Source organism: Balaenoptera physalus (assembly GCF_965194825.1).
Source record: "Balaenoptera physalus genome assembly, chromosome: 3".
Classification (NCBI taxonomy): domain Eukaryota; kingdom Metazoa; phylum Chordata; class Mammalia; order Artiodactyla; family Balaenopteridae; genus Balaenoptera; species Balaenoptera physalus.
The window spans coordinates 114,618,412-114,642,544 of record NC_138890.1 but is presented as its reverse complement, the minus strand read 5'-3'; the positions used below and the strand labels follow the sequence as shown (position 1 = coordinate 114,642,544).

The 24,133-nt window shown below is 33.5% G+C and overlaps 1 protein-coding gene across 4 annotated transcripts in view; it reads left to right on the top strand.

Annotated features, from left to right (window-relative positions):
- TENT2 (terminal nucleotidyltransferase 2) overlaps positions 1-24,133 on the top strand; it is a 58,719-nt gene that overhangs the window by 13,581 nt on the left and 21,005 nt on the right. Inside the window, exons 6-11 of one of the 4 annotated variants that reach the window (XM_082458143.1) lie at positions 11,619-11,733; positions 11,825-11,916; positions 13,384-13,450; positions 15,251-15,320; positions 18,844-18,920; positions 19,305-19,433. In XM_082458143.1, coding sequence (XP_082314269.1) covers positions 11,619-11,733; positions 11,825-11,916; positions 13,384-13,450; positions 15,251-15,320; positions 18,844-18,920; positions 19,305-19,433 — 550 coding nt within the window. Of the gene's footprint in view, positions 1-11,618; positions 11,734-11,824; positions 11,917-13,371; positions 13,451-15,250; positions 15,321-18,843; positions 18,921-19,304; positions 19,434-24,133 lie in introns of all 4 variants that reach the window. The other 3 variants (XM_082458142.1, XM_082458145.1, XM_082458144.1) reach the window with 3 other exon arrangements.

Sequence of the window (24,133 nt, the reverse complement as noted above, 5' to 3'; positions counted from 1 at the left end):
TCTTAGAGTATAGTGGAGTTTGGTTTGGAATAAGGAGGGCCTGGAAGTTGGATGATTACCTTGAAGGCTATTAATTATCAAATTCTTTCAGATGAGAGGTGCTGAAGCTTTCAGTTACGGTGGATGGTGGTGGAAAAGATGTGAGAGACCGTGCATAAGAAAAATTGATAGATGTGTGGAATGATTGAATATAGGGGGGAGAGGGAGAGAGAGAGAGAGATATCAGTAACTTTAATGATTTGATTCTGGACTGTTAACAGAGATAAGGAACCCAGATTTTGGGTGTATAAGCTGATTGAGGAAGTAGTCAAGAGTTATTTGGAACTGTGGGGAAATCTTCTGTAACGTTTGTGCTCTTGAAAGACCTCATGTTCTGCAGATTGCACACTAAGAATATAGGGCTATGGGGAAATAGGGCTGGAGGACACTACTCAAAACCTAAACAGTTTTGTAACCAGAACACTATCAAGAATAATAATCGATATCTTAGGAAATGACTTGGACAGACCAGGTAGGTGGCTTAGCATGGTTGGATGCTGCTGCATGGGATATTAAAAATACACAATACAGAGTTGAGATATGCTGGCTTGTGGAGGGCCCTGAGACAAGGCAGTTAAAAGTGGCGCTCTGAGTCAGTGAGTCTGCTGTTAAGATAGACTCAGAAGGAAATACACCAGCAGAGAGCTGTGTGAGTCTGGGCGTATGCTTATCAAGTGGGAACCCTGGATATGGATGCTTATTTTTAGTTGTCTTAGATCTATAAGGACTCCTGCCTGTGAGCAGCCAAGCTGAGGGCTTTTTTTTTTTTTTTTTTTTTTTCCTTGTAAGGTTATAATTCCACAATTTCAGCTCCACATACAAATCAACCCAATTAATACATTAAATTGATACTGTTCCCTTATTTACCAATTGTCTGTAAGCTAATCAGTATTGTAGAAAAACATGTTGTAGCTGAACTGGCCATATATATTTCAGAAGCAAGCCTGGGGACAGAGATATGAATCCTGAAGTCACCTGAAATAGAAGTGACAATTGAAACTCTTGAAGTAGATGAGATTCTGTATTTTTTTAGTATCCAGCAAATATTTGTGAGTGCCAGCTATATGCTACAATGTTGTGCTGCAACATTTTGGTAAACGTACATGGTCTCTTTAACATGTACATACAGTATAGTGAGAGGGAGAGCCATTAAAAAATAATCATGCAAATCGCAGTTTTATTTATATAAGTGCTATAAAGGAAAATTGCAGAGTGGTAAGAGAATTTATTTGAAGTTTCAGTGATGGTCTAGAGGAGGTAATGTTTGAGCTGAGATCTGAAGGGTGAGTAGGAGTTAACTAGTGGAAGAGTAGTGGGGGTGGAGAGAATGCTTTAGAGAGAGGGAACAGCGTATTTGAGGGTCCTAAAAATTGTAGAAGGGAGCATGGAGTATGCAAAGAACTGAAAGGAGGCCAAGGTGGCTAGAGTTTGATTGGTTTAGGAGTTTTTTAAGCAGGAAAGAGATGAGTTAAAATTATTCTGACTTCATTTTAAGCAGTTGAACAAGTGTGGATGTAGGGAATTTATGGTTGGGTACTAGGTGAAAGGTAATGGTGCCTTGAATTAGGAAGTGCTGGTAGTTAAGATGAAGAAAAACTGGATTTAAGCTGTGTTGGGGGAAGTGAAATTGATAGGATTTGTTGATGGATTAGAGATTAGGTCATCTAAGCATCTGCATCCTGGAATGTTTAGCCACATTCCTGGCTTCAACTCACTAGATGCCACTTATCGCTGGTTATGACAATGAAAAATGTCTATAGACATTGCCGGATGTCCCCTGGGGGGCAGAATTGCCTCTAGTTGAGAACCGCTGGTTTAGATAGAGAAGAAAATATTGAAGATTACTCCCAAATTTCTGGCTTCTATAACTGGATGCATGGTGGTACCATTCACTGAGACAGAACAAAATGCAAGAGGAGCAAGTTTTAGGAGTATGTGTATTTAATAGGAATTGAAGGGTGAGCAGGGATGTCATGAGTTCTGTGGACATGTTGTCTTAAATGTGCATTTGAAACATCAAATTAGATATTTAGAGTTGATAGTTTAATACATATAGATCTGGGGCTTCCCTGGTGGCGCAGTGGTTGAGAATCTGCCTGCCAATGCAGGGGACACGGGTTCGAGCCCTGGTCTGGGAAGATCCCACATGCCACGGAGCAACTGGGCCCGTGAGGCACAACTACTAAGCCTGCGCGTCTGGAGCCTGTGCTCCACAACAAGAGAGGCCACGATAGTGAGAGGCCTGCGCACCGCGATGAAGAGTGGCCCCCGCTTGCCGCAACTAGAGAAAACCCTCGCACAGAAACAAAGACCCAACACAGCCAAAAATAAATATAAAAATAAATTTAAAAAAAATACATATAGATCTGGAATTTAGAGGAAAGGTATTGACCAGAAGTGTACATTTGGTGATCATTGGCATGTAGATGATAATTGAAGCCAAGAGGATGGGTATGATTGTCTAGGGGGAGTGGTGAGCCTGGATCCAAGACTGATTGAAATAGGTTGAGGAAAGGGTAGGAAAACAGATATGGAAACTAAGCTTATTTACAACTGTTTTGGGAAGTTTGGCTGTGAAGAGGAGGAGCCAAAGATGGGAAGCTGGAACAAAGGAGTTTTTTTGTTTTGTTTTTGAGGTGGAAGAAACTTTAAGCACATATAAATGTTTATGGGAAAGATTCCTTAGAAGGTGGAAAGGGCATGGGTCCTGCCTATAGGTGGAGTGATTGGCTTTAGGTTAGAGAAAAGCTTTTTGGAACTGGAGGATATAGGAGGAGAGGATAGGTGTAGGTAAAAGGAAGATAGGTAGATTTGTAGATATGGTATGGAGAAGTTAATGGAGTTTCCATAGTTGAGTGGCTTCTTCATGTTTTCTCTCTGAATTACTATGCAAGGTTATCTGTTGACAGTAGAGAAGATGAAATGGGATGTCTGAGGTTTAAGAATAGTGGAGAAGGTTTGAAACAGTATTTGCTGGGTAGTGTAAAGAGCTCACTTAACATTGGTAATAATGAATTTACTATTAATAATAAATCAGTCAGCTGCTTTAGTAAGTTCCAGGGAAATATTGTGTTAGAAGTTTTAATTAGTTTGAGAATTAAACATAAAAAATTAAATTTTTGAAAATGAGTACGTTCTGAGTTTAAATTTTTCCTCCATTTTGAAGTCTTTTCTCTGTTTTTCAAGTTGTTATATTAGCAAACAGAACTCTTCTCAGGGAAAAAATCTGAGGTACTTTTCTGGATTTTAACTTTTATTTCACTCTAGCTTTTAGGTGAAGATATGGTTGCCTGGGCAAAAAAGAGGCTGTAGAGGAATCAGAATTATCTCAACTCCTGGATTTCATCTATAATAACTGTTTTTTGAAAATTCTGGGTAGTTTGAAGACATTATGTGAATTGAAGTAATTGATTTTGAATTTTGAGTTGAGATGAGGATAGGTTGAGGTTTTCTTGGTACTGAGTATAAAGTAAAAAGATGATTATGAATGAATTGTTCAAGATTTCTTGTGTAATGTTCAGTTTTGGAAAGGAGCAAATTTTATGGACCCTCTTGGCACCCTAGGAGGAACAATTTGGGGACGGTTACTTTGCAGATTTTTCAGAGGCTCTATCTTTAAAATTTTCAATATTCCACCTTATTTAGAAACAGAACAAATGTATATGCCCACATCTCTCCTATCAGTTTTTTTCCAGCTTTACTGAGATATGAGTAACAAATAAAAATTGTATATATTTAAGGTATACATGATGTTTTGATGTATGTGTACGTTGTGAAATGATTACGATAATCAAGATAATTAAGGTGATATTCATCACCTCACATAGTTACATTTTTTTGTGATGAGAACACTTGAAATCTACTCTCTTAGCAAATTTCAAGTGTACAATACATTATTAACTGATCGTATTCACTGTAATTGTACATTATGTCTCCAGAAGTTATTCATCTTATAACTGAAAGTTTGTACCCTTTGAGCAATATTTCTCCACTTTCCTCATCCTACTCCTCAGCCCCTAATAACTGCCATTCCGCTCTCTGCTACTGTGAATTTGACTTTTTTAGAGTCCACATGTAAGTGAGGTCATGCAGTATTTGTCTTTCTGTGTCTAGCTCATTTCATTTAGCATAATGTCTTCCAGGTTCATCCATGTTGCAAATGGCAGAATTTCCTTCCTTTTTAAGGCCAGATGATATTCCATTATGTATGTATACACACACACACACATTTTCTTTATCCATTCATCCATCAGTGGACACTTAGGTTTTCTCCATATCTTGGCTACCGTGAATAATGCTGCAGTGAACATGGGAGTGCAGATTCCTTGTTGAGATAGAGACTTTTTTCCTTTGGATATATATCCAGAAGTGGGATAGCTAGAACATATGGTAGTTCTATTTTTAATTTTTTGAGGAATCTCCTTGCTGTTTTCCAATATGGTTGTACTTCCTATGAATACTGTATAAGGGTTCCCTTTTCTCCACATCCTCGCCAACACTTATCTTTTGACTTTTTGGTAATAGCCATCTTAACAAGTGTGAGGCGATATCTCATTGTGGTTTTTTTAAAATTATTTTTTATTTATTTATTTTTGGCTGTGTTGGGTCTTTGTTTCTGTGCGAGGGCTTTCTCTAGTTGCGGCAAGCGGGGGCCACTCTTCATCGCGGTGCGCGGGCCTCTCACTATCGCGGCCTCTCTTGTTGTGGAGCACAGGCTCCAGACACGCAGGCTTAGTAGTTGTGGCTCACGGGCCTAGTTGCTCCGCGGCATGTGGGATCTTCCCAGACCAGGGCTCGAACCCGTGTCCCTTGCATTGGCAGGCAGATTCTCAACCATTGCGCCACCAGGGAAGCCCCTCATTGTGGTTTTGATTTGCATTTTCCTGATGCTAAGTAATACTGAACATCTTTTCATGTACCTGTTGGCCATTTGTATGTCTTCTTTGGAAAAATGTCTCTTTAGGTCCTTTGTCCATTTTTAAATTGGGTCATTTGTATTTTTGCTACTGAGTTGTATGAGTTTCTTATGTATTTTGGATATTAACCCCTTCTCAGATACATGGTTTGCAAATATTTTCTCCCATTCTTTATGCTGCTTTTTCATTTTGTTGATTTTTTTTTTGCTGTACAGAAACTTTTTTATTTGACGTAGCTCCGCTTGTTGATTTTCGTTTTGTTGCCTATGCTTTTGGTGTCAAATCTGAAAAATCATTGTCAAGACCAAGGTCATGGAGCTTTCCCCTTATGTTTTCTTATATGAGTTTTACAGTTTCAGGTCTTACAATTTAATCTTTAATCCATTTTGAGTTGATTTTTGTGTATGGTGTAAGGTAAGGGCCCATTTTCATTCTTTTGCCTGTGGATATCCAGGTTTCCCAACACTGTTGAAGACTATGCTTTCTCTATTGTATAGTCTTGACACCTTTTAGTTAACCATATGTGCATGGGTTTTTTCCTGGGCTCTCTATTATGTTCATTGGTCTGTGTGTCCATTTTTATGCCAGTACTATACTGTTTTGATTACTATAGCTTTGTAATAGAATTTGAAATCAGAAAGTGTCATGTGTCCAGCTTTGTTCTTCTTGCGTAAGACTGCTGTAGCTATTCTGGGTCATTGGTGGTTCCATATGAATTTTAGGATTGCTTTTTCTATTTCTGTTTGAAATGCCACTGGAATTTTGATAGGCATTGCATTGAATCTGTAGATAGCTTTGGGTACTATGGACATTTTAACAATTTTAATTCTTCGGATCCATGAATGGGATATCTTTCCATTTATTTGTAGTCTTTAATTTCTCTCACCAGTGTTTTATAGTTTTCAGTGTACAGATCTTTTACCTCCTTGGTTAAATTTATTCTTGGGGCTCTATCTTTATAATGTATGTGTCTCTCAAAAAAGTTTTAAAGCCACTGAGATGCAAATTCATGTAGAAAATCTAGACCAGGACTCAGCACAAGAGATTCTCAAATGAAAGCTTGTTTTGTTTGTTATTTTTCATCCTCCTTTTATTAGGCAATTCTTTCTTGGCTAAGTTCAGGTAATAGTATGTGCCTAAAAGCAGTCAGGGTTCAGGGGAAAAAATCAGTAATTCAAACTGCCTAATCAGTGTACCAGTTGATAAATTAATCAAGAGATTAATTTATCTTGATTAAGATAAACCAATGAAGGCTTATCTTAATTGGCTTATTATCTTGTAAGCCAACGAAGGCTCTACATTGTGGCCACACACACAAAAACATAGTAATTTAACACATTAATAAAGAGTGGGTTGTTTTCAGCATGACATTTTCCTGATTCTATTTTATTTAATTTGAAGAGAAAGGGAATTCAGTATCAAGAATGAATTTAAACTTTTATTTCATAACTACCTTTATTTTACTGAGTAATTGGTACTAACTTTTTCTACAGTTACATGTGTAACAAAGATTGTGGCAATGAGAGAGCCTGAGGAATTGCTAGTTTTTGTTGAAGTGTTTGTGAACTAATGACCTATTTTCTGTACCATATTTAATTTTATTTCTCCTGTCTTGAAAGCTCATTGCTAATTTGTGTTTGTTGTTTGTAGATAGCACTTATATTTAGCCCAAACCCTGTTAGCAATTTTCATGTATTATAGTAAGTGATCAGGTCTTGATACTCCCAGCTGAAAGGTTTTTTCACTTTCTTTTACATGGGGACCCAGCTAACAGGGACAAATGGAGAATCTGCTGAGTATACCATGCAAAAGTTATACCTGAAGCTTTATTTACTGACACATTTAAAAACTTTTCTGAATCTAAATCCATACTTAACTTGTCTTTAATGGCTTGTGTTGATCTCAGACAATGATAACTTTATTGGTAATTTGGTTTGAGCCTGAGTTTGAGGACAGGTTATAATATTTTTTAGGAAAAAGCAACATTTATATTTGGAACAAATATTAATTTTAATATTTTAAACGATTATGTAAATCTTATTTTTTATACAATTTTGAGAAGATATAATTTTTACATACAGTGAGAAATAGATATCTTCTACAATTAATTTTAAATTAAAGTAATAGATCTTGGCAGGCAGCCTAAACTGGTAGTATTGTAGAGATTTAAACAACTTTAAGAATAATGTATTTTACAGATACTTTGTTGCAATAGTTTTATTTTTTTTAAACTAATGATTAGGAAAATTTTACTTTCGAATGAAACAAAAACAAAGTCTTGAAATGCCGTTATGCATAGTCAGCTTATTACATATATGATCTAAATATTCAGCCAAGGAGATTTCATATCATGCATTCCTCTATTTTTCCAGAATTATAAGACCATTGAGCCATCTTCTGAAATATTTCTCTAAATTTAAGCAAGAGAAGTCTTGTTTCAGCATATATGTGCATTTCTTTTGAGTTTTTGTCTTATTTGGACTCTATATGTCTGGTGTAGGATAATCAGTAAGGCGGCTAGATAGGGAGGAAATTTCATTTGTATAACAGTCTACTAGGTCTCCATTGTGATAGTACTTGAGAGAGAAGAAATGTTCTATGAATGTAGAATGTAGAAAAAAGAAGAGGAGCAAATATGTGGAATTTCATATTTTCAATCTAATCATAAATTTTTTCACATGTGAATGTTTCTACATGAACATGATCATTCAGACGAAAAAATTTTTTAAATGTAATAACATTTCATTTGGGCATTGTTGTAAAGAAATTTCTTTCTTGCTTTCTTTTTTTTTTGGCCACACTGCGCGGCTTGCAGAATCTTAGTTCCCGGACCAGGGATTGAACCTGGGCAACTGCAGTGAAAGCGCCAAGTCTTAATCACTGCACTGTCAGGGAGTTCCCAAGAAATTTATTTCTTTTTGTTATTCAACAAATGTTGAGTACCTACTCTGACTTGTAGCAGTTTTGATCTGCCTAACTGATTCTCTAGATCATGGGGTTGGCAAAACTTTTTCTATAAAGGGCCAGTTAGTAAATATTTTAGACATGTGAGCTACATGGGCCCCCTGCCACATTTTCTTTTCTTTTCTTTTTTAAACAATGCTTTAAAAATGTAAGGATCATTTTTAGTTTGCTGGCCCTACAGAACAGGCCAGAGGCAGTATTTGGCCTACAGGGCCAAATACTAAGTGGATTAATACTAATTAATACTAATACCCTGCTCTGAGTGGATAAAACTTAATTATTCAAGCGCCATTTAAAATTTTATATTAACCACTTTAACTGGAAACCTTTTTCAAGTCTTTTTGTAAAGATAGATGCCTTTTTAAAAAAGCTTTTTATTATGGAAAGTATCAAATATATACAGAAATAGAATATAGTGTTATAAATCCTCATAACACCAAGCTTTAACAATTACTGACATTTGACCAATCTTATTTTGTCTATACCTCCCTCCCTTATTAGTTTGAAGCAAATTCCAGGTATCATATCATTTCATTCATAAATATTTCAGTATTCTGTTTTGTTATCTTTTTTGTCTGTCCTTTTCCCAGTGCTATACTGTTTTGATTCCTGTAGCTGTATGGTTAAGTCTAGAAGTTAGGTATGGTAAATCCTTCAACTTTTTTCTTCTATCTCTCCATTTATTTAGGTGTTTAATTTCTCTCATCAATATTTATAATTTTCAGTGTACAGATTTTGTATATCTTTTGTTTAATATATTTCCAAGTATTTCATACTTTTAACTGCTTTTGATAATTTAAAAAATGTAAATTCCCAATTATTTTTTGCTGGTATGTATACTTTATAGTCAGTTATCTTTTTAGGAAATTAAAACGTGAGAGAAAAAAACTTGGTTCTACATATTATATTAAAATGTTCATTAGTTTTGTGGGCGTATCTTTCTGGTATGCTTTGTTATCTGTAGGAATGTTACTCTTCTCATTTTTCTTATAAAAACTTTGTATGTGAATTGACTAGAATCCTTTTTAGACATTATTTCTTCAAATATTTTTTTTCTGTTCTCCCATCCTCACCTCTCTTTTTGAGATTCCAGTTCTTTTCTGTTATTTGTGTTTAAGTGAGGTGACTTTTCCTATACTACTTTTAGATGAGGAGAGTTGGATAAGCTAGCTTTGCTAGGTTTGTGGCTGTAGGAATCCTCTTCTGTTGCTATGTAGTATTCAAAAATATACTTTCTGAGACCTTTTCTCTTCTCCTTCCCTGCTTTTATCTAGATTGGGTTTTTCACTTTCTACAATATTAACGTTTTTGGTTAGATAATCTTTGCTGCGGGGAATTGTCCTGTGCATTGTAGGATGTTCAGTGGCATCCTGGCCTCTACCTGCTGGTTGCCAGTGACCACCCTGTCGTACCCATTCCCCCAAATATGATAACCAAAACTGTTTCCAGACATTGTCAGATGTCCTCTGGAAGTCAGAATCATTCTAGTTTTAGACTTTCTTTCCTTTACACCTAATGTCTCTGTACTACTTAGTTTAGATTTCTCTTACTGGCAATTTCTCCTTGGTGTGTTGCTGTGTTTTAGAAGGGAGTTTCACTTAGTTTTGAGATTTCTGATCTTTGTGTCATCCTCTTGCATTTACTTGTGAGTTGTAGCCTGTGAAGCTCCCTCCCAGTTTTGGTTGCTATTCCACACCAAGTTGGACCTGCCAATTTAAGGAGGGGGGTGGGAAGTAGTACCTCTAGGCAGTTTGATTTCTGGATGTTCTGGCTTTGGGGTTGTCCCAGATCCCTTTCATCTTCTTTCTGTTATGTTCGGATACCGTGTGGGTCTTGCTGCTATTGGTGTTGGGTCCTAACTGCCAGTATTTTAGGGTTCATGAGTAATTTATAGTCAATTGTGCTGTATTCGTTGGCCATTTTTATTTTGTTCTGGTTTGGTTTGATCTGTTTGTTTTATTTTCCTAGTTGCTTTGTCTTTTTTTTTGGGGGGGGGTGATGGTTACTCAGGGATATTAAATAATTATGTCTCTTTCACTGCCAAGTTGCCCAGACTGCCTCTGCCTTCTTAAAATGAGTATTCTAAACATGATAAAAGAAACTGTTTTAAATGATGGGTGAGACTTGTGCCTGGGCATGGACTTGGGGAATGGCCTAGAGAGGGAGAGGTTGAAACTGCAAAAGACAGACAAAAAACTGATGGAATATTTGTGCCCTAGAGGCTACCAGAAGGGATGGATACAGAAGTATTGATAGAGGGATTAACTTTGAACCGAGGAAGAGGACAGTTTGACAGGAGAGGTAAGGAGATGAGATTTCATACAGATAGTAGTTTGCAAGTTTGTAGTTAGGAAGCTGAGGAATGTCACATTTGGTATCCTCAATTTTCTTAGTAAACTTTAATGTGAAGTTATCTGCTAAAGAAAGTGAGATAAGTATAGGGAACTTGAGGAAAGGTGTAAACATTTTGGAATGCTGATGGTGAAAAAAGGAAGCAATATCTAACCAGAGACATGGAAGTAATTGCTGAGAGATGTGAAGGGTCAATCTTAGGTTTGTTCTTAAACTATAAATTTGAAAGATACCAATTTTGTGATTTTTTTTTTTAAGTTAGCAACTCAAATATAAGAGCAGAGAAGGTAGTTGTAGTGAACCTAAAATTAGGATTTTGTTAGAGCATGACAAGGGTATAATGTTGTTAAGGCATGATAAAAAAGAGTGGTTCAAGGGATGCGTTGTGGGATATAGACTGCGTAGAGAAGGAAATCATGCTATTTCAGGTGCCGTTGGGTTGGGAGAAAAGGAAGGATTCAAGAGAATCCAGGTCTGTGTGGTTCTAGAGAAGGTATGAGGGGGGTAAGAAAGTGAAAATTGGACAGGAGATTGAAGCCAAGATAGTATATTGGAATTTAAAATTTCAGAGCTAAAGAAGATCTGTTTTATTGTAAAGACCATGTTATGGCTCTGGGAGTGTAACACTGATAAAAAATATTGGAGTAAAAGAAGTTCAGAAATGCTGGGAGTATGTTATGATACTTAGCCCATTTTAGGTAACGGTGTCACCTGTGGTGATGGCAAGAGATCAGTTGGAGGGGAAAGTGTGAACCAGATAGGTAGATAAACAGGGAGATCTGTCCATAGATGGCCACAAGAAGGCAGGGTTCAGGGCAGTGTTGTAAGAATGGGGAAGAGGGTGGTTTGCATGAGCATAGACAACCAGGGACTTTTCTTCTAAAGTCTGTTGTATTTGGTATTTGTGGTGTGAATACCAGGGGTTGGGTAAACTTCTTCTTTAAAAGGCCAGATAGTAAATATTTTAGACTTTGCCATTCACATATGGTTTCTGTTGCATATTTTTGTTTGTTTTTATAACCCTTTAAAAATGTCAAAACCATTCTTAGCTCAAGTCCCATACAAAAACAGGCAGTAACTGAAGGTTGTAGTTTGATGACCCGTGAATTATACTCATTATGAATTCTCTGTGACTTGTCAGTGATACTTTACTATGTAAAAGTTGGTAACTATTTCAGTTACTAAGTAATTATTGTTACTTGAATAAAGGTAGTTTTGTATTGGAATGTGTTAAGGAGATAATATATATTTTAAAAATACTGTCAGTAATTTTATACTTCTCAATACGGTAATAACTTTTACATTTCTGAACAAAATTTTTACTTCTTTTTTTGTGGTGCATCCAAGTTGAGTCAGCAGATACTGGAGTTATTTGAAGCATGTCAGCAGCAAGTAAGTGATTTAAAGAAGAAAGAACTCTGTCGAACAGAGCTGCAGAGAGAAATTCAGCTGATATTTCCACGTATGTTTCCTTGTTTTGCATGCCCTCTAAGTACATGCATCCCAATTTTAAATTTTAAATAATACCTTATAATTCTCTTCTGTTTCTCTAGAAAGCAGACTTTTTTTAGTTGGGTCCTCTTTAAATGGATTTGGTACTCGGAGCAGTGATGGTGATTTATGTCTAGTTGTTAAAGAGGAACCTGTAAGTAATGAAACATTTATTCCAAGTGTGTTTCTCATGTTAAGTCATTTAAGAAATTTCATGTAAGAGTCATTGAGGAAAAAAACCTGTTTTGTTTAATTGCTTCTTTGAATTATCTGTTTATAAGAATTCAAGGAAAGCCAGGAAATGCTGCTTCTTTTTTTTTTTTTTTCAGGCATGTACACAATAAACGTAACAAATTCTAGCATTAATTTATTTCTAAACTGTTAAAGGGAGGTGGTTGCACTCTGTGTTTTTAAGGAGCTCTGGCTCTGTTTTGAAATGTTATTAGGTTGGGTATGTTACCAGGATGCAGCAAAGAGGAAGAGCTTGTCTTTATCTTGATATATTTCCTTCCATTTCTATTCTCAGTGATTCTATTTTTAATCTTTATTATTTTCCCCTTGAAAGTACTATGGGATTTGGAGTACTTATTTTGGGAATTCAAAAAGAGAGATTTCACTGAAATTTAAAATAAGACTACTGTGATTTAACATAATTGTCTCTGATATTTTGACTTTGTTTCTTCTTATTTAGCAACCAAATTTTGCTATTTAGTATTATGTTTATTTGAATACCCTGTTAACTGATACTCTTGTATATCCTTAATTCCACAATAATTGTTGTTCATTAAACTGACCTGAGCAGCCTCTTTAATATGCTGAATGAAGTCTCTTCTGAATTACCAAAGATTAAGTTAATTTCAATGTAATTTTAATATGCCTTATATTCCACCTCTTAAAAAATACAAAAACCTCTGTTGAATGGTAATATATATTTTTACTATTCCTATTAGTCCACTAACAAAATTGACTTCTAGTTACTGCAAATCAGAAAGAGATTTATTCCAGGAAAGAAACTCTTGATATTTTTCTAGGCTTTGAAATCATATAAAGGAAAACTGAAAAAAAAAAAAGAAAAAAAATCCCTCAGAAATAAACATAGTGGAGAATACTAGAGTTTTAATTAAAACTTTCTCCCATGCAATTAGGTTATACTTAGGTACATCACACTAATCCTCTAGTCTTATTCACATGTCTGAATCATGTTGTTACAACTCATACTGAAACACCATAGATTTGAATTTTATTTTTAAGCAACTCACAATCTAGAAAGGGAAATAAAACATGTTACAGAAAGTTAAAATTCTGTTTATTTTTCTTGGAGAAGATTGTTTTTTTACATTTATATACTAAAATGAAAAAATGACATATGGCTGTTTCAGTATTTCTTTTAAAATTATGCTTTTAAGTTTAAAATCAGAAATTGATTTAGAAATATTGGTGTAAAAGATAGCATAAAGGTTGACTTTTAAATAATGTAGGTTACTGTATATTGAAAAACAACTCCAATGAAAAGTATACTTTATGTTTTCTTTTTGTTGAGATACATTAAGAAAATAAAACACTAAGTTTAGAAAGATAATGAAAAAACACTTTATTTTTAACTTTTCAGTGTTTTTTTCAGGTAAATCAGAAGACTGAAGCACGGCATATCCTCACCTTAGTCCATAAACACTTCTGTACTAGACTTTGTAAGTCTGACATGCTTCACGTTCATATGTCATTTGACAACTATTTATTTAAAATGTCTCTCACTATATTTATTTTCTGGTAAGGATTGTTTATTTTCTGGTTAGGTTAGGTATAATGTAGATCCTTTTTCCCAAATGAATTCCTTTTAACTTTTGATTAAAAAGAAGAGTAAACCATTCAACACAGAAATGTATAATTCAACAAATCTTTATTGAGTTTACTTGTAAGCTGTCCCACTGAAGGTAGTGGGGAATTCAAAGATATGTAAGCTTCAGTTCTTTCTCAAAAGGTTGTAGACCGTTCGGGAAGCTAAAGCATGAATGTAAATAGCTGTAATGCAGAGTATCTGACAAGCCAGAAGAAGTATACAGGTGAAGTCTTATAGGTATTCATGTGAGGAAGAGAGAATTTCATCTGTTTTGTAATGACATATATCTTTACTTGTTTTAAAAACATGATCACTGAACATGAAGTCCAGATATATTACTCCAACAGAAAGCAAAATTATCGACTTAGGCCATTTTATTGTAAGATTTTATTCTTTGAATAAGCTGACGAAGCAGTTTTTAATCCACATGTTAATAAGCCATCTCAAATAATTTATTTAAACTTACACAGAATATTGTGGACATTTGAAGTCACACTGTGATGTTGGAAAGATAGTTTGTCTGTTTATTTAACAAATATTCCTTATGTGTCAGGCTTTGAGCTGGAAAATACAAAGTCACTTAACGAGTTATTGCCCTTGAATAACATATCAGTTGTAGGAAAGAAACAAATCAAGAGATTTATTTCAGTGGACTTGAATTTCACATCTGTAAAATAAAGGAGTAATTTGTACCATAAGTGAATTTTTAATAACTATTATTAAAATCATAAAATATTAAAAGTGAAAGGGACCTAAGAGATCATATAATTCAAATGAAAGTTTTTTTTTTTAATTAGTGTTTTTAATAATTAAGGAAAGTGGTGATCAGTGGGCTTAGTAATTTGCCCGAGGAGTATAGTTTGTTGGTGTCTGAACCTGTACTTGGAACTCAGAACTTTTAACTCTTAATCTTATTTTTCATTAAACCTCACTGAATTCCTGCACATAATTCTATTTCAAGCTTGATGTATTTTATGATTTTGGTGTTAGAAGCATTATAACAGAAAATTTTTAGTTTTAAAATATGTTATTATGTTTTTCTTTAGTTAAAACATTAGGAAATTGCTCATTTGGGAAAAGTTCGCAGTTTCTTTTTTATACATTTCTGTGTTTTCCTAATTTTCTACAATGAAAATGTATTTCAACTCACAAAAAACTTTTTTTTAAGTTTGGTGGAATAAAAAAATATGTATGTATGTGTTTTTCCTCTTACAGATCATACTTATTTGAATGTATCACTGCCCCCTGTATCATGTTGCCAACATTTCCACATTTAAGATTCTTTATAAATATGATTTCTATGGCTGCCATAATATCTTGCCATGTGCTGTACCAGAATTTGGCTATCCCCCTGCTGCTGGCCTAGATACTTCTCTTATAATGCTCTGACGAAATTCTTTATAGGTGTTATTAAATATTAGACCACATTTCTGAAAATAACGTATTAATATATAAAGTCCTCTACATGGTATTGGAAGTTCCAAACTTAGAAGAATTTGATAATGTCCTTTTGTCTTTGCATTCTGTCTCAAAGACTATATTTTCTCAAATTGTTTTAGCTAAGTAAAATACTACTTTTTAAAAATGTGCATTGGAACACTATGAATTTGAGAAACATTTACAGATATCCATATTATCTTTTATCCTTCAGCTGGTTACATTGAGAGACCTCAGCTGATTCGAGCAAAAGTGCCAATTGTGAAGTTCAGGGATAAAGTCAGGTCAGTAATTATTGAGTTCTTTTTTTTTTTTTTTTAACTTTGGGTTTTTTTATTTATTTATTTTTATGGCTGTGTTGGGTCTTCGTTTCTGTGTGAGGGCTTTCTCTAGTTGCGGCAAGTGGGGGCCATTCTTCATCGCGGTGCGCGGGCCTCTCATTATCGTGGCCTCTCTTGTTGCGGAGCACAGGCTCCAGACGCGCAGGCTCAGTAATTGTGGCTCACGGGCCCAGTTGCTCCGCGGCATATGGGATCTTCCCAGACCAGGGCTCGAACCCGTATCCCCTGCATTGGCAGGCAGATTCTCAACCACTGCGCCACCAGGGAAGCCCGAGTTCTTTTTTTTAAGTTGCTTTAGATAATTTTTAGGTATTCTTCTGATGTAGATAATTAAGAAGTGTATGCTATCACATAATAGCTTATCTTCATTTAGAAATGATTTGGTTTTTGAAATGATTTTTTAAAATAGTCTGAGCAGTTGTTCATGCTTAACTGTACTTATTCTGGTTGACGTTTTGAGTATTTGGGACTATCCAATTGAAAGAATATATACGTATTTATACTTTAGAGTTTTAAATGATCCTCTTGCTTTTTGGAAATGTAATGTGCTCTTGAGAACATATCTTAATTGATGAAATTTGATGTATATTTATATCAAAAGTGGTTGTTACTAATATAATTATATCTATCTACATATTCTACTAGTTTGGGTTCTGAATTTCTTATAGGCATTTGAATTAGAATCTTTTATATAATATCTATCTATTTACATTTTATAAAATGTAAATAGGTGTTTGTTTTATTGTTTAAAAAAGATTTTCTAAAAAGTATATAGGATTGTGATAAATCAGATTTTCTAGCCCAGTTTATAAAAGTAATACTGAAATTATGTAAGTATATACACAGTTGATCATTATTCATGGATTCCATATTTATGAATTTGCATACTTGATAAAATTTATTTTGTAACCCCCAAAATTAACATTTGCAACACTTTTACGATTATTCATAGACATACACAGAGTGGGGAAAATTTTGAGTCACCTGATGTAGGTGTTCCCAACTGAGTTTAACAATGTGACACTCTGTTTTCTTGTTTCAGCTCTCATATATAAACATGTCCTTTTCACAGTCTAGTTAGTGCTGTTTTTCACATTTTTGTGCTTTTGTGCTTGATTTTGCTGCTTAAAGTGAGTCCCGAACATAGTGCTGAGGTACTGTCTAGGGTCCTTTTGCACAAAGCTGTGATGTGCCTTATGGAGGAAATATGTGTGTTAGATGTGCTTCATTCAAGCACGAGTAGAGTACAGTGCTCTTTGCAATGACTTCACTGTTATTGAATGAACAGTATATTAAATGAGGTGTCTTTAAGTTGAAACATACATAAAACAAAATTACATATTGATCAGTTGAGGAAAATGTGACTGGAGGGACTTCCCTGGCAGTCCAGTGGTTAAGACTGTGTGCTTCCACTGCAGGGGGCACAGGTTTGATCCCTGGTCAGGGAAGTGAGATCCCACATGCCACACAGTGCAGCCACAAAAAAATAAAATATAGTGTTGCCAAAAAAATTCATCCGGGTTTTTCCATACGATGTGATAGAAAAGCCCGAGCAAACTTTTTGGCCAACCCAATGAAATGTGACTGGAGACATTGATCCGCTGATGAAAATGTGACTGGAGGCTCCTAGAAACCTAATCCTTTGTTTCCCCTAGGAGCGATGGTTCAGTGTTTGCAGCAACTATATAGAACATAACTACTGTGAATAATCAGAATTGACTGAATATATATATTTTAAACAAATCTTTAGATAAGTGCTGGCTCAAACTTTCCCCCTCATTCATCCAAACATCCATCTAATCTATAAATATTTACTGAATTTCTATCAAGTAGCAGTGGAGTTTTCTTTTTTTTAATGGTGAAGTTTTTTTTTAAAGCATGAGGATATAGAGAGATAAAACATAAAGTAAATGTAAGTAAAACTATTAGCTAATTATAATTGTTTTAAAAAATGTAGTTATATAAACAATTCTTTTTCTATTTAAGATTATTATACAAGGTTTTTTCATTGTTAAGTATTCTATATAAGCACCATTTTATAATTCTTCTCTATACACACCATTAAGGAAAAAAACAACTGCACTTCTAACATCCAAAGATAACTGATGTTAATGTTTTGGTATAAGCCTTTCAGACCCTTTTCTATGCGTATGAGTGCATAAAAGCTTTTAAAATTAAAATTGAAATCATACTTTGTTACTTAACTGTATATCATGAATACTTGCTTTTATCATTGACTATCTTCTGGCTTCATTTTCAATTGCTTTACAGTATTTCATTGTGTAAATTTATTGACTTTAACTTAACCACTCCCTGTTTAAATAAGCATTTTGTGCATAAAATTCTTTCCATATTAAGGGTTACTTCAGTATTTCCAGAAGTAGAATTTGAAGCAAGTACTGTGGATATTTTTAAAGCTCTGAATTCATATTTTTGGAAGTTTTTATTTGCACACTAGTTTCCATCTAAGTGTTTTTTCCTCTTTATTGCATTATATAGAGGGAGTGCAAACTGGTTTCAGTGTTAGATTTGTACAAACACAAAGAATGTAACTTTACTGTTACCGTAAGCTTCCCAAAGCCAAATATATCTGAAGTGTTAATTTCACTCTCCATTTTTATTAACGTGCACGGATAATTGAAAGATTATAGGATTTCTTTTCCCATAACTAGAAAATCTGAAAAGGTAAATTTCAAATTTTACAGTTAAAAGCTATAGAAAGGACTTTCGTTAAGTTTGTATTTTAGGCACTTTTCACAGAAAGACTCATTGTTCAGAAGTTGGACCTGATAATATATGGTTCTGTTACTTATGCATTAGTTAGTCCTGTTATTTTGAGTTTAGCCATTCTTTATGTATCCCATCATTATTGCTGTATTTTCTAAATTGTGAATTGCATGATATCTTTGATTTCAAAGAAGTGTCCCTTCTGTTATATGTTTGGCTGTTATAGTTCTTCCTAGATGTCAGTAGCCAAAGTTGTCATGATACTATAATTTAGCAACCCTTTTGGAGGGAATATAAAGTGTAGACAGAGCTTTTATTTTTTCACCTGTACTTTATTTGGCTTTTCATTCCTATTTTAAAGCAAATGATGCTGTCGTTCAAAATTGGTTGAGAATATATAACTTAGTGGGATAACTTGCCCAGAAATGTGTTTGGCCATATAATTTTGTTTATCTGGAAAAGATTACAAAATTAAAAGTTTTTTTTTTTTTGTTAAGAATAGTTGGAGCCTTACTGGTACATTATGGATCTTTCAACAGTAATCTTATTTTATATCTTTAATAGACCCCCGATCATACTAAAAGTATGTTTTCATTCTTATTTCTGTACTGTCTCATTTTAAGGTCTTTGGGCCTATGCTATTTTGTATCATTGGATGGATGGATGGATATGAATTTAGTTACTAGGGAGTTAGTTTATTTTGTATTTGAGCTGAAGTTTTTTTCATTTTTTAAAATAGTTGTGTGGAGTTCGACTTGAATGTAAACAATATTGTTGGAATAAGAAACACATTCCTTCTCAGAACGTATGCATACCGTAAGTTTTGTGTTTATTTCCAAACAATTAACACCTTCTGTATTTATCCTTCATTCTTCATTCCTTCATAAAGATGTGTGTAGTAAATACTGATACCTCTTTGTGTTTATGTACAGTGTGTCTCATTTTCTTATATACATAATATGTTGCTACACTAAAATCACATACTACCAGAGTTATAGGTCAATAAAATGAATTTTAATAATTGGTCATTTTTAAAAGGTAACTGAAGTACGTTTTAGAAGTAAGACACATTTATGGTGAACAGTGTTTAATAACAGGAGGCATTGCTCTTTCTGTTGGCATGGAGTTCGGAAATAATGTAAACTTTCAAAGAAACTGTAAAATCTTCTTACCATTTTTAAGTTTTAATTTTACTTTCAGTTGAAAATCGAGTTCGTCCGTTAGTACTGGTGATTAAGAAGTGGGCGAGTCACCATGAGATAAATGATGCCAGTCGTGGTACTTTAAGCAGCTATAGTCTTGTATTGATGGTTTTGCACTATTTACAAAGTAAGTATTGTGGAGTTTTTCCCAATTTTTAAAACGGAAATGCAGTTAAACTTCATTATGGTGTCTTCCCTGTTGACCTTATATTCAAATATCATTGTTTTAAAAAGTTTTCTCTAAGGCACATACAACCACATTTCCTATTTTGTTGCTTTGAACAAATGTTTTAGTAATGTTACCCCTGGAAAACATTATAAAGAAGTTTCACTGTGTTTTTATTTTTTGACAGTTTCCTGTATTCACTCTTGTATTCAAAGAACTTTCACCACTGTATTGTGGACCCATTATCTTGCTCAAGCACCATTCATCGTGTTTTTTATTTTTCACTTGAGACAGGAATTAAATGATTTTCTTGTTGGTTTGAAGAAGCTTTTATATCCTATGAACTGGCATGGAGATTGGGTGAAAGACTTGATATTAATGTAAGACCATTTACCAGGAAGTTGTGGGTTAATATTGCACAGTTTAGAAAACAATTGTTGTAATATTTATGTTTATACTCTTTGACTCAATGATTCCATTTCTAGGAATTTATCCTAAGGTAAATAATCAGCAATGTATATATGAATTTATATAAGGCTGTTTTTCATGGTGTTTGTTGAAATAATGAAAGATTAGAAATCTAAGTTTTTCAGAGTAGGAGGAATGGTCAAATTAATTATGATATATCCTAATATGAAATTTATACAGATTCTAAAAATCATGTTTTAAAGATATTTATTGATATAAGAAAATATTTATGATACGATGTCATATACAACATAATACCAATTTTATTTAAAAGACAGTAGCTATACTTGAGTGTGTATATGTATATACATATGTATATGTATATGTATACAAATACTGAAAAGGTATGTGCCAAAAATTTATCAGGGGTTATTACTTATGGACAGTAGGATTCATTTTCTTTATATATTACTGTATTTGTAGATATTTTATAATATATTACATAAGAGTATATTTTTATTTGAACAGTGGAATCAGGTGAATTTTTTTGAGGTAATGAGAGAGACTTAAAATAGTTTAAATGGACCAAAATTTTGTGAATCAGTAATCATCAGAAAGGTTAGATAATCTTCCTCTTTGTTGTTAAAGAATTTCAAGCTAATTATAATACATGTATTTTTGTTGCTGAACAGTCTTGGATATATACTAATTTGATGATTGACTTGTCCTTCCAAAAGGATTTGAAACATGATGTTGGCTGCTTTAGATACTTCTTTATATATCACTGATCATTTTTGTCCAATTTTATAGTTCAATCTGAAACATATATTACTTTCGATGCTTTTTTAGTGAACTCTGTCCAATCTTGTGGATTGCAGTTCACTTTTATTAAAAATTGAATAGATTAGAAATATTTCTTGTAAAATACATATAAAATATATGAAGAAGAATAAGACTAACATTCATGTACTACCACCTAGTGTCTATTCATTTTTTAGTTTTAGTTGAGATTTAAACAGATTTGACTAAAGCATATAACATGCATGAACATTCATAATATGTGCCCTATCTCTCCATTCTTTTGGGTTACATTAGAAATTTTAATTTGATTGCTTTTTTAGAAAATGTAGTTTAATCACAGATGCCCCTTGGTGGTTTTGTAAGCAAGTTAAAAATTCAAATGTTAGTATTTTACCAGTGTAATGAAATCATGTTAAAATTTGGTTTAGATTTTGTTAAACATTTTATTCTTGATAAAGTGGTGCTGTTTACTAAGATGGTTAGTAATTAATGGCACTCTCATCAGCCATTTCTAGGTATTTGTTAAAAGACATCAGCTAACCAGACCTACTGTGTAGTTCTGTACTTTGGCAGATTTAACCTACTCCTCCACAGAAGAAATTACAGAGATTGAAATAAGTGTTAATAATTGCTCTTCTTGTCATACAAGAGTCTGCAAGGTGTATTGAGCAGTTCCAGCTCTGCCACAGTGAACGAGTTTGTGTGATTTTGGCCAAGTTATTCTACCTCTCTGGCTTTAATATTCATCTGTAACACTAATGGTTGGATTAGATGACCTTTAAGTTTTGTTTAACTTTAAATACTTTAATATCTTTTCTGCCATGAACAGAGAAGGGAAACAGGTCCTTTTTATGTAGAAAGGTTGAAAAGATTAAAGCATTTCCTAGAATGAATTTCAACAGTCAGTTACAAACTACATATGCTTGAAAAAGTGACTGATGAAATCATGAAGGGAAAAACCTATTGAGAAGAGAGTTTAATAGCAATCTAAGATTATGAGTTAATAATAAAGGCAAAAGTGTCAGTTGGTTAGAAACAACAATATGAATGAATATTCATGGAATGTTTACCGTATTACCAGGTATAGAAATATCTCTTAGGCATTTTAAAATTGTTCTTGCGTTTTCAAAATTAGTGGTTGTTTAGTGTTGTTGAAGGTCTGCTTTTTTTTTTTTAGTTTAATTTTTGATGAATTAGTATGTAACTTTTATGTGTATAAATTTGTGAAGGCCTGACCAGAAAGCTGTCATCCAAACTACAGGCAAAGTAAAATCTTATAGATTAAATATATTCAAGGCATTATCTATTGATCATATCCTGCAATAATAAACTTTTGTCTTATTTTGCTTTTGAGAGAGAAAATTAAAAGATTGAGGTCCAAAATTTTGAAATCAAAAGAGATGTTGTTACAGAGAGATTCTTTCAGAGTGTATGTTGGTTTGGAATAAAGTAAATATTTGAAAAACTACTAAATGTTTTGAGGTTACTATCAGGATAGCATTGATAAATAATTGCCAGGGTACACTAACTGCTTCTCTAATGACGAGTGTTTTTAAATCTTTAAGGTTGTAAGGCAGGGGATTTTTTGAATGATAACCTTGCCCCCAAAAGCTTCCAAATTGCTTAGTTCTAAAGGCTCTTTATCTACTGAAAGACCCTATACCAGTGGTTTGTGTTTATTTTTCTCTCCTAGCATTCTAGTTATGAGATAACTAGATAACTAGAATGAGATAATATTTTTTTTCGAATTTTCTACAGTCTTTTCTTCATCCTTTTTTAAGTTATAATTTTATTTTACTAGCAGTGTTCCATGGGAATAGAACTCAGGTTTTTAGATTTAAAAATTAAACTAATTTCTAATAAGAGTTTCCAATTTGACTTCTATATTATAATGAAAATTATTAAAAAGCCATTAAAAATGTTATACAGATATAGAGACTTTTAGAATTAAGTGACTGGGGCTTGAGTTTATTTGTAGGGTCTTCTAGAATTTTAGCATTTGAATGCCTTTGGGGAAAAAAATATGTATCCTTACTTCCTGAGAGTGATTCTGGTAAGTAATGAGTGAGTTTTTTCCCTTAATATTCTTACTCATACACTGTGAACGTTCCATACTATCATGGAATTTTATTTTATTCCAGTTTCCAGTTTTCAACTTGGGAATAAAGCATGATGAAGAGATATTTAAATGAAGCATCCTACTTTGTACTATGTGGTAGAAATTTATACATTTATAATCATAGTTGGAAACCATGTAAATTGGTCATAATGGTTGATTATGTGTTCATTAATGTATTCCAGGAGTCACTTAAAAATTCTTTTGCTAAATAGCAAATTAAAAGTGAAGTAATGATTCTTTGTTACTGAATTTATTTAATTACAGTTGACCCTTGTACAACACAGGTTTGAACTGTGCGGGTCTACTTATATACAGATTTTTTTCAGTATATATGTATTGCAGTACTTACTACATGATCTGCAGCTGGTTGAATCTGTAGATTTGAAACCTCAGATATGGAGGGCCAACTATAAAGTTATATGCAGATTTTGGACTGCACAGGGGTTGGCGCCCTTAACCCCTGTATTGTTCAAGCGTCAACTGTATATGTAATGTATTTCTAATTCTTAAATACATAGTTTATCATGCGGTACTATATTTGGTCTTTAATCTTAAAGAAATCTTGAAAATGTGTTATTTGTATCTTACCATATTCAAGACACTGTATTTTACAGTTACTTCTTATATTGTGAATATTAAACACTTTGCCTTTCATGTTATTCGATCTACATTATAATGATGTGAGATTACAGTTAGCACATTTAATGAGGTTGGATTTGGGTAAAGCTGTTGAAGGGTGCAGAATGGCAGTTAAAAAAATACAGTGGCATATGACGATAATGATTCTTTTGTATGAAATTTTATTTATTATATAGCAGATTGGTACAAATCTCCTGATTTAGATTCTAACCTTTGCTGAGGTTTTCTTTTTAAAAATATATTAATGAAGTTGAAGATCTTTTCAGTTTTTTTTCCCAATAGATCAATTTCCCAGAACTATCTCAATTTTGGTATTATTGTTAGAAGAAATTAAATAATAAAGGGACAATTATGATAGAGCTATTATTCTTATGATGTAGTGCCATTGGATTGTACTTAAAAAATTTTTTTTTTGATAGCTACATCCATCTTAACAATGTCTTTTTAATATCTGTAGCACAGCAGTTGTCTTGCTTATTTTGTGTGTGTGTCTGATGTTGGACCAAATGATGTGTGTCCATTTATTGATGACCTGTTACTCTAAAACCATGTAAGGAACATTGGTTTACATAGAAATATATGTAATTTATTAACAGACCTTAAATTGTCAACTTAGATATATTTTGAATTTAAATTTTTAGGGATCAGAATTAATTTCACAAAGTATATGAAAGCTGTTGAATTTTAGCATAAA